This window comes from Notothenia rossii, assembly GCF_949606895.1.
Source record: "Notothenia rossii genome assembly, chromosome: 4".
Classification (NCBI taxonomy): Eukaryota; Metazoa; Chordata; class Actinopteri; order Perciformes; family Nototheniidae; genus Notothenia; species Notothenia rossii.
In genome coordinates this window covers 78,456,916-78,468,774 of record NC_136902.1, presented here as the reverse complement: position 1 = coordinate 78,468,774, position 11,859 = coordinate 78,456,916, and the positions used below count along the sequence as shown (strand labels likewise).

General features: G+C 38.7%; 1 protein-coding gene across 1 annotated transcript in view; it reads right to left on the bottom strand.

Annotated features, from left to right (window-relative positions):
* Positions 1–3,356: 3,356 nt before the first annotated feature.
* Positions 3,357–11,859, bottom strand: part of ankk1 (ankyrin repeat and kinase domain containing 1) — a 9,448-nt gene continuing 945 nt past the window's right edge. The window contains exons 2-9 of the mRNA XM_079677413.1: positions 9,122–9,404; positions 8,854–9,005; positions 8,497–8,546; positions 7,628–7,783; positions 6,448–6,572; positions 5,424–5,457; positions 4,732–4,963; positions 3,357–4,438 (exon numbers count right to left, since the gene is read on the bottom strand). Of these exons, the coding sequence (XP_079533539.1) occupies positions 3,406–4,438; positions 4,732–4,963; positions 5,424–5,457; positions 6,448–6,572; positions 7,628–7,783; positions 8,497–8,546; positions 8,854–9,005; positions 9,122–9,404 (2,065 nt within the window). The 3' untranslated portion in view covers positions 3,357–3,405. The remainder of the gene's footprint in view (positions 4,439–4,731; positions 4,964–5,423; positions 5,458–6,447; positions 6,573–7,627; positions 7,784–8,496; positions 8,547–8,853; positions 9,006–9,121; positions 9,405–11,859) is intronic.

The following is an 11,859-nucleotide window of genomic DNA, read 5'->3' as shown; positions in this document are numbered from 1 at the left end:
TTCGTTATGTTTCATGTCGTGAGAACCTGGGCCTTTGGACTCCTGATACCTACCTTGAGATTTAGACCTTTTGCCAAGTGAGTTTTTGTGTTGCTGTACAACTTAGCTTTGGCTATTTAACTGCTTTCTATTTTTTTAAAGTACGATTTAAGTTTTGTTATTAAAGAACATTCTATTTTTGGGCAACTGTCTTCGAGTCCTGCTTTTGGGTCCTACGTCCTGTGTCTCGTTCCATAACAGATCCTTCATTAATAATTATACAGGAACAAAATGACACCAAGCAAGGGATCTGAGGGCATGATAAGAATGCAATGAAGAAAACAAGGCCTTTCAATTGCAAAAAGGGTCAATTGCTTTGAGAGTGCAGTCTGCAGTAAAGGAATACATTATCATTTAAAATCATCCAGTCAATAGTTAAAGAACATCTTTTGTAAGGCGGTTACTTTATGAGAGAATAAAAGCTTCAACCCAGTATCTTGAATAGGACTTCACCAAGGTGAGAAATAGCACTTGTCCCTTACAGCAGGCAACAACCTTGGGGAATTGTAAAAGACCGACCTGGGTGTTTTTCCACTGTCATCTTCGAGTGAGAGGTCGCTAAGAGATGACAAGGGCAAAAAAATGTTTTCCATATCATCACTGTCACAAAAATTTCTCTCTCAGGAGAGATGATAGATCACTCAATCAATTACCATGGCAAGGACCAGGGGAGGCTGCAGAGTCCTGGCCCTGATGAGGTGGCACACCTGGATTAAAAGACACAGCTGCATAAGTCATGATTGTAGCTGCTTAACACCGCAGGATACCACTCAAAGGCTAGATTAACCCTGCCAGTTAAGAGGGGCTCTGGAGAAAGCATGTAATGGCTCTCCTCAGAGAAGCTAAATATACTGAAGCCAGATTACATCCTACGATTAAGATAAAAGCTGTGTGTGTCAGGCAACCCTTTTACCACCGCAACAAAATAACATTTTAAAGTCTTTATGCAAACTGGTCTCTTAAACTCTTAGACAGGACGGAAGATTGTATTGTGATTTATGTCAGAAAAGAAGATCTAACATTTCATCTGTAGCATGCAGATATCCAATTAATTTGATTGCGTAAGTTGTTGAGAACCCTATTATGTATTTCCACTGCTAGAGATGAGCTTTACAACAAGGTCTTTATAGCTTATTAATGCAGCAGAACATCTTTAATATGTGTGGGTAAAAATAAGCTATGGTGAGCTGCATTTATACTCGTTATGAACCTGTCAGTTAAATCAATTACTGTGCCATTCAAAACAATTATACAAGTTGGTATGATTGCGTTGCACTAGCAATAAGCAAGAGCACATAACAAAGGATACGGTGGGGAAAAAAACATATTTAAGGTGTTGTTGTAATTCTGTGTGAATTTATAGGTTTCATAAACCCAGTTATTAAAGAAAAGAGAACAACTCTTCTTCCTTTCTTTAGGTGGTGTTTTTGGAACTAGCAACTTACATTACATTATCTTCTTCCTGTTTGTCCCCCTATTAGAAAATATAATTAGTTTAGTGCCTGCAAACACAATTACTGGCTGATAGAAGGCATCCGATGTGTCACCGTATGTGTGAACAGGTTGGGGCAGCATCATTGATTTAGTTAGGGCCTGATTAGATGTGGTTGGAAAAGTGAGTTACATTTTTCAGGAACTGTCAGTAGAACAATAGTGTAGTTGAACACAAATGTTTGTTTCGTTTAAATGATAGAAGGACAAAAATGCTGTTAGTCAGGTTAGACAATGACACAGCTACGTGGATTCCGCAGATGTGTGTCATTCCCATCTGTTAAACTGTCACCAGACGGTTTACTGTTGACAACAATCACACAAATGTGCTTTGCTTCCAATTTGTGAGATACGAAAGGCCTCATAAATCTCAAATGGGAGTTGATGCAATAAAAAGTACACTTTAGACTATAAATCATGGCACCCAATCTGAAATCCACGGCCCTCTCCCGGGAGTCTACTCTCGTAATGTGATAGCTGCTTTTCAAACTCTAGTGGATAAAATACAGCGAGAGCAGGGTCAGCAGTTACTTTACCCCGTCAGGCTCTGATACAAGGCATGTGACATTGTAAATCAGGATTTTGCTTATCTAACTCTGCACGAATGAGAGAAGCCTCCAGATAGCTGTCCTAATATGATTCAGAAATAAATTGAACGCGAGTAGGAAATTATTGTGGCCAGAAAATGAAGCTACTGTAGAGAGAACTAGAAGGGCCCTCTGACAAAAAAAAGCTCCAACAAGCTGAGAAACAGGAAAATAAACCAACAAACCTAAAGAAAAACACAAGTGCTATTGAGAAAAATCTTCGACTTTTGTGTTTTTAGTCCATTCAATAAATAGCATGTATATTACGAAGTAGCCATTTCCAGTTTAGTCTCAGTTAGTTGGTTTTATTACAGGTTATAAATTGGTATGCGTCTGTATTTGTACACTATTGTGCAGTGATTTGTTTTTCACTGTGCACTGGTCTGCTGGGCAGCAATAGGCAAGGGACATTTTAGTGAGCCTTAAACCCTCAAACATGCACAGTACGCCTTGTCCAATTAATCTAATCTTTGGACTAGAAGTGGACCGAAAGATGGTTTAGTGTTGCCATACAAAGATCAAAAATTATTCAGGGATGGAAAAAAATGGAAAAAAGTATACATTTTTCAACAATGCAATCCTTTAAAAGAAAAAGAGCAGACAATAACTTAGAAAGCAAAAGTAAAATAAGTACTTACTTACTTACGTTTATTTACTGTAATTCGATTTCAGCTCACCCACCACCCTTTCATCTAAGTCAGTCTCTTGTGGTCTCAGTGAAAACCCTGTGAATGCACAGGTCAATACTGCTCCTTAATGTATTATACTGTAGATTAGATGGCAGAGTTTAATGATGTATAGTTATGTTGCATGTCTCAGTAACAGTGATCTACTAGTTAGTAGTGTGGTTATTAGACACATTGAGTCAGGTTTAATTAAATTATTACCTCAGTAAGTCATTACAAACTCGGCTCTTTTATATTCTCATTTCATCAATATGTAGCAGCAGCTTTAATTGCATCCACAGGGAAGCATAAGCAGGCAGGTGCTTCAGAGAGGAATAATCAATGTGTTGCCTTTACTGGGTGCATTTCACCTAAGGATGACCCCATGTTCCACTTAAGTGTTCCTACATTTTATGTGTTATTAATTTGTATATAAAAATGGATTGGGCATCAGAATATTTTAAGAACTTGCGTGTTATGCAGTTGTAATAAAATGCAATTTGTTTGTAGAGCAAAAGGTGGATTATTTTGTGTTTTTTTATTATAAAATACTTAAGGAAGACAATACTCCACATGTGCCATTATTGTTTATTCCAATTCCATTCATAATGCTTTCACCGGAACTACTTCATCAGTAGTTGTACTATTTCCAATTTTTCACACCTCTGAGCCACATTCAGAGCTGTGGATCCAGAAGAGTCCAGAAGAGTCCTGTCGGCTGAATTAAGCAGCAGAGCATTTACAATAGGTTTACAGTCATGCTGTGCAGCGAGGTGTAAAGGTGTTGCCTTTCTTGAGTTTAACGCATTGACATCTGCATGATGTGATATCAAGTGGAGGACACTTTGGAAACTGGCATTGGTACAAGCTACATGTAGTGGTGTCCATCCTTTACTGTCCTCGGACACGTTTGGGTCGGCTTTGGCTTCCAGGAGCTTTGCCACCACTTCCGGCCCACCCTGATAGCATGCAAGGTGGAGTGGGGTCCAGCCGTTCTCCCCTCCAGCGTTCACACAACCACCCTGACTCTCCAGCTGCACCACTGTGGCTTCATGTCCCTTAAGGGCAGCCAGGTGCAGGGGAGTCCAGCCTAGGAGGGACCTGGAGTTTGGGCATCTCCCATTTGACAACAGCTGCCTGCAAATGCCTGTGTGACCCTTCAGAGCAGCCAGGTGAAGTGGAGTGTATCCTCTGCTGTCTGCACTGCCTATATACACCCCACTGTTCATCAACTGTCTCACTACTCTGTTGTGGCCTTCCTCAGCTGATAAGTGAAGAGCGGTGGAGAGAGAGCAGTCCGTAGCGTTGGGATCTGCTCCCTTAGAGAGGAGAAGCTTGGCAATATTAAGATGCCCATAGGCGGAGGCTAGGTGGAGCGGAGTCCTCCCTTGTGCCTCCCGTTCTCTGACTGCCTTCTCTGGCAGCCGTGAAAGCAGCAGGCGCACCACTGTCTCATGGCCATTCTGGGAGGCCAGGTGGAGGGGCATCCAACCAGCTTTTTCCCGGGCATCCGCCAAAGCTCCTTTGTCCAACAGAAGACGGACAGTCCTGTCATCGCCATTCTGAGCAGCGAAATGGAGTGCTGTCCAATCATCCTCAGCCCCTTGGGTGGCAGACGCACCATGTTCCAGCAACAAAGAGATGATGTCATGAAGCCTGTAGAAAAAGATGCATTTAAAGGTTTTCATTTTACTGACGCTTGTCACCCCTGTGAGCAGAGACTCCAGTATTTATTCTAAACATCTAATTTCTCTCTGTGAAAAAGCAAATATGAGGGTTTTTTGTGTGTGACATTCCCAAAATGTTAACCTATCCCTTTAACTTTAATAGAGTTCTTTTAGGTTATCCTTAGAACTGCCAACCTGTTAAGAATACACAGTTGCTAGCACACATTACTTTTCATTGAGTCGCTTATAAACTGTATTTTTTAAAGTATATTTCATTCAGACCTGTGCAGAACAGCAACAATGAGAGGAGTGTAACCTCTGGCAGTCGTACAGTTGACTTCAGCCCCCAGACTCAGGACATGCTCGACACTCTCTGCATCTCCGCTGGCTACGGTGTAGTGGAGGAGGCTCTTTTCACCTGAAAACTGTGTCTTCACATGCTCTCTTTTCACAGACTGGTTAAAACTACCAAAGTCCTTTTTGCACAGAAAAGAGAGAATGCTGCTCTTATGATCTGTGAAATAAAAGCAAAGAGTAATATATGAGGGGGATAAAAGCTGCACAAATCGTGATGGCAGTGTGTCAGAGGAAAAATATTTACTTTATATTGTGTACACAGCAGTGTGCTTGTGTACATGTCATGAAAGTTATGTGGAATCTATGGAGTTCAGTCAATACCGTGTACATTAGTATTTATCATGTGCCTATAGATTAATAGGTAATGGAGAGTGGCAATGAACAGATCGATATACATTATTGTTATGATTATCTATTCAATAATGTATAACATTTCATAGGAAAATTATCAAGATTACATAAATATTTGTTGTATTCTCCTTTCCATTAACAGTTGACTCGTAGTATTACATATTAGAATGAAACTTTACAGCACTGTAAAAAATGTCAGCCCTCCAGGCTTTGTACTGCATTGAACATGAGTTGTCACCCTACTCACTAACTAGCTATGTCTTTACCTGTGGGAAGGTCAGGCATCATAGGCAAATCAATCTTAAATGGGAAAAGAAAGAACATAAGGAGGACAGGTTATTTACCATGACATCAACCATTATAAGAGGTTGATGAGCACAAACTGTACATTTATGTATTTTGGCAGAGGTGTTCAAGGCTAATAATTTATCAACAGCTACAAGATAAATAACTAAATGTATTATATACACCTTCTGTACAAAACGTTTAGTATTTATGTATATCTTTCTTTATAACCACACGAGCCGATAAACATGCCATTCATGTTACACAAAGCCTTCTGATATAGATGATCACCTACATTCTTCTATCATTTCATAACCCTAACATAACAAACCTCCTTATTCAACACATACCGTGATGCTTTACTAAACCTAACCAAGTCGTTTTTTTGCCTATTAAAGAAAAATATTTTCCTATTTCTTCTTTGTTATCTATAAAGTTAACAACGTGTTTAAAGCTGCAACAGTTTTACTTTTTCAACATGAAGATTGGAGCAGTTTGGTCCATTTTGCACAATTAAAATGGTATTGAAAAAACAGCCAGTAAATGGGATGAAAACTTTCAAATTACAAGAACAGATACAATTAAAACAAGAGGATAATCAAACGGAGATATTAAGCAGATAAAACGTTTTCTCAGGAGTTGATAGAGAACAAAAATAGTGCCTTTCAAATTAATGCTAATGCACTGTACTCCTGAATGTGTATTAAAAAGCAACAATTGCAGACTAGTTTGACATTTCAAGTTCAAATATGTGTGTGTCATTAATGTGTAATTAATTATCTTGTTTCAAGTGGCTTAAAGTGATAACAAAATAAAATATTTAGAGCATCACTGTGACCAAAAACATCCTTACCATGCTGATAAAATCCACAATGTCGGGTAAACTTCGTTATCTTTTTTTTTACTTTTCCTTATGATAAGATAAACCTGCTTAGTATGCCACAAATTGATTATATACAGTAGACACTACAGTTGAATTTAATCAGAGTATCAAGTAGGACTTACTTTGTGTATCGGGGAAAAGAGCCGAGGATCATCTGACTTCTGGCTCTTCTCGTCATTTTGGTGGCTTTGGATTAGTCCTGGGATCTTCAGGATGTCACTCAGGGCCTCTGTCTCCCTCACAGTGTCTGCAATCAAAGCACGAGTCAAGGAAAATACAGTGATTAAATTGTCCAGTCGAAAAAATGTGTTTCTAAAAGCAACTCTAAAGCTCAAGGGGATCCACCGCTGAGAATGAACAGTCATACATGAATGAAATTATATTCTATAGCGTCTGTTTATGAATATTCATGACACTTATTTGTATTCATAAACACAACTCCTCAAGCCATAAGTGCTTATCTATCAGAGGTGACCCACTTCAATGTACGCATTTCAATCACACATTACACGCAGCAGAATGTGTTCTCTATGAGCAATTTTATTACCTGTTGTTGACTTGATAATTAGATGCAATGCCAAAAGGCACGACATGGTTGATTTGTTTGGTGCCTTTGTTTTTCAGAGAATGTGGATAAAAAAACTGACAGGTGCCAGATGCTTTTGATCGCGTCAGATTAAAACACTCATGTCTCAACATGATGTATAAATGACTGTTTTTAATCATTTGAAACCTTTCCAACCTTTTGATTGTGAGAGTGTGCATGCAATGCGTTTGATAGCGTTTTCATCTTTTATGTTGATAATCGAATTAAGAAAAAGCTAATTTGCATAATGTTACATTTCAATATAGCTTTTACGCACCATTAAAATGCCAAAAGCAATGACAAACATCATCAGAATTCGACAAATTACACATCATCTTGCTATGGATGCAAGATATTGTGTGTGCTGTGATCCTTTCCAAGATGTATTTTGTAACATACAGTACTGTATGGATGGCACACTGGCGATGAACTAGTCTTAATGGGGCTTCCAGGATCCCTCTCTGTTACCGCATTCGTTTAATCTCCTCTTCCATAAGAAGACGTGTTCTTTTTCATCAACGCATTAGGGAGATCAGCGTTTTATGTAAAAGCAGTTCCGTAGCTTTCACAACTGAAGGGAAGTGAAGCATTAACAGCTGCAGTTCCATCTCGAGCTTTAAATCCAAAGTACAAAGTTGGTTGGAAACCAATACAGAATTATATATCTATTATGTATTATTATTTTTATCTCATTTCTAGCTTTTAAGCTTCTGCACCTGAGAACTGGGGCCTCTTCCTGAGATCCTGGTCCCAGCAATGCCTCATGATGCCGATCATCTGATCACACTCAGGGGGCTTTGATTCGGGCATCAACTCCACACTGGGTCTCTTACCCTGAGACACATGTAAGAGCACTGTGGTCACACTGCACCCTGTAGATCAACACAACCATAGGACAGTATGAGGCATTGATTTGACACTCTTTACCTTCTGTTATGTTAAAGGACGAGATTTAAATTGGGGTTTTTAATATTCTGTTAAATGAGTACACTTAGTGGTGCTGTTAGATCGTTTTTGTTGTCTTTAGACAGAGCCAGGTTAGCTTATTCCTCCTGATTCCATTCGTTATCCATAAATAAGCTAATACTTCCCTATCCACTGCTTAATGCTTATTAGAAGGACATGAGAGTGGAATTGATTTCATATAACTCTTGGCAAGAGAGACAATAAGCCATTTCCTAAAATAACATACTATTTATTTAAAAGGATTAGTAACTGCTTTGTTTAAGTACAAAATAAATATATAGGATTGCTGAGGTTTAGACCATTAACACTCACATTACATTAAAATAAAGACAAGTACATTTAAGATACAGATTCCAGTCATTGTTAATTAAACCCTGATTCTTGATTAACGGGGCATTTTAAAAATGTTGACTTTACATCAATGGGAAAGTATACTTATGGGTTAAAGATAATGAATGAATAAATTAAACATTAAACAAGACCAAAAAAAAACAAAATAGCTTTCACCTTCATGCTGTCTAATTGATTGTATTGAGCATAACATGACACTGAAGTAACACCTAGAAATGTACATGTTTGATTCGATGATAGGATGCATTTCAAATGAACCCATCCCTACCTGCATATGGTTTCTGCTGCGTCAGAATCTCCCACATCACTATTCCAGAGCTGTAGATCAAAGCAGAAAGAGGCACTTCAGCACTCAATTTCACATTTTTGCACATCCTGCATTCTGTGAACTTTCTGTCAGTGCCTATTTTATAAAAAATTGCTATATGAAATGCTTTTTCAAGTCAAGTAAAACCAATTAAACCTAAAAGTCTAACAAAGACTGAATGAATCCAATGTGCAGAGTAAGTACCAGTAACTTGTGGTATATTGAAATGAATACAATAAAAGAGCAAGGTTACACAGAGTTAGGGGGGAAAGCAGTGACTCTGATTGTACAATTTCAGATATTCCCTTTGTAAGTCACCTGTAAACATCAAAGGAAGTTCCTGGAGGATCGGGACACTGAGTGAAGGTCTCTGGAGGAATGTAACTTATGTTCCCTCGGACTGTCAGCTGCTCCATAAACAACTTCTTGCTCATGCCTTCTTTCCAGTGGATTAAACCAAAATCGGATATCTTGGTAAAAAGAATTTGGATTTTGAGAATTTGCATTCATTGATCTGCATAAATCAGACATTTCAAAAATGACTAAAAGCAGTCTCATAAATGTGTTGTCACTGAGCGTCATTGACCTTGACATGGAGATGATCATCTAGTAGGATGTTGGATGTCTTGAGGTTTAGATGGAGTAGCGGAGGGTTCAAGCTGTGAAGGAAATTCATTCCCATAGAGACCTCGTGAATCATCTGAAACTTCTTCGGCCACATCAAAGTGTGACTGGCTAGGAGGTTGTTCAGCGACCCATTACTCATGTGCTCCATCACCACAGCAGTCGCCTCACTGCACAGTCCATATATAGACACAATATACCTGGATTTCACTTTTGCCAGGTTGGGCGCCTCCTCTATGATTCTCCTGTAATGTAAAAATGTGAAGGTTGCTTTAGACATTAAATAGGCCTTTGAGCTAGAGGAAACATTATTTTCTTTGTCAGACTTTGTAGTGGTGCAAACATTTATTATACCTCAAGAACTTTGTAAAGTCTATTTCAATTCAAAGCAACCAACTAATCAAATATGCTCAGAAGTTGCTGTAAAAACAGACCGTTTATTGTACCTGATGATAAGTAAGTGTTTTTAATGATTTACAGTTTTTCTCGATTGCTAACACATAAAATTATACATAAATCACAATTATTTTAACTGACACTCAAAGAGCAAAACATCGGCTCAAATCTCTAAAACTCTAAACACGTTTTCAGCTTTTCACACAATTTGCAAATCAACATGGCCCTTTTTGCAAACCAATGCACACGTTTCTCCACGTAAGACACAGGAATCTGACATAAAGCCACGTGTTAGCACATTAATAACACTGATATTCAAAATGCCTCACACATGGACCAATGATCAAGAAACACGTTCCACCTGACCAAACACCTGATAGCATAATTGTTGGCTCATCAATCAGGATGTCAGCACTATAAGAAGACCACAGGTGAGTACTTTCTTACAGCAACAATGGAAGCCAAAATGGAATCAAGAGGAAGAGGAAGAGCAAGAGGAAGAGGAAGAGGAAGAGCTGGGCTGAGAGTGAGAGGAGGAGGAAGAGGTGGGGTGAGAGTGAGAGGAGGAAGAATTAGAGGTAGAGGTAGAGCTGGAGGGAGAGGACGTGGTCAAAGAAGAGTACTCTCTAATGAAATGAATGTTATCAACCATGGTTTGACGATGAGAGAGGATGGAACGAGGGTTCAGCCTAATCTAAGCCGATTTACTGTCGCCTCTGTAATCTGGAGACTTAGACTTGAAAACAGGTTAGTTACCAGTTTTTAGCCCAGCATAATTCATGATATATCAGTGCTTATATCCGTTGTGTGAAACGTATTTACTTCATTACTGTAATGGAATTGTTGGCATGTTGCAGACTATAACTGTACAACAATCCTGCACAATTTACTGTGGTAAACTTACTTTTATGCAACACAGACACTGACCAACCACTATATCTTTGTTGTTTATCTGAAGGACTGAGAAAAAAAGAGGTGCAGGTGGAAAGCGAAGAATTTTCAATGAGGCACAGGAAGCAACAGTTACAAACTGGGTTTTGGCAAACAACGAGAGATCCGAAGCATAGTAACTATATACTTATATACTATACACTTACCAAATGCAAACTTTAGCACCAAATATAACACACTTCATTCATAATACTAGATTGTTTGACAACCCAACTACACACTGCGGAGCATAATCTAAAGCACTTTCATCTTTTATGGGCTATGCTCTACATAGAGGTTTCTGCAGAGAAAGATTGCTTGAGTTCACAGAAATACAGTAAATGAATAAATACAAATTAGTTGTTGAAAAAAATCACATTTGATTCAAAAATAACATTGTGCAACATGCATTTCAGCACATAGTTACTCTGCTTCGGATCTCTCTAAATGTGATGCATTGTTTGCCACAACCCAGTTTGTAACTGCTGCTTCCTGTGCCTCATTGAAAATCCTTAGCCTTCCACCTGCACCTCTTTTTTTTTCAGTCCTTCAGATAAACAATACATATATAGTGGATGGTCAGTGTCTGTGTTGCATAAAAGTAAGTCTACCACAGTACATTGTGCAGGATTTGTGTAGTTATAGTCTGCAACATGTCAACAATTCAATTACAGTAATGAAGTAAATACGTTTCACACAACAGATATAAGCACTGATATATCATGAGAGTATTCCTCTTTGTCCACGTCCTCTCCCTCCAGCTCTACCTCTACCTCTCATTCTTCCTCTTCTCACTCTCACCCCACCTCTTCCTCCTCCTCTCACTCTCAGCCCAGCTCTTCCTCTTCCTCTTCCTCTTGCTTCCATGTTGGCTTCTATTGTTGCTGTAAGAAAGTACTCAACTGGTCTTTTTATAGTGCTAACATCCTGATTGATGAGCCAATGATTATGCTATCAGGTGTTTGGTCAGGTGGAACGTGTTTCTTGATCATTGGTCCATGTGTGAGGCATTTTGAATATCAGTGTTTTAAACCTGCTAACACGTGACTTTATGTCAGATTCCTGTGTCTTACGTGGAGAAACGTGTGCAGTGGTTTGCAAAAAGTGCCATGTTGATTTGCAAATTGTTTGAAAAGCTGAAAACGTGTTTAGAGTTTTGGAGATTTGATCCGATGTTTTGTTCTTTGAGTCAGTTAAAATAATTGTGCTTCATGTTTAATTTTAGTGTGTTAGCAATCGAGAAAAACTGTAAAACGATCTTTGGTCGAGCCAAAGTGCTGTACATACAATACAAATAATTTACAATAAAAACACTTTACAGCAAATACAACAGCACGAATAAAAGATAACACACAGGGAAATGTCAGGAGTCGT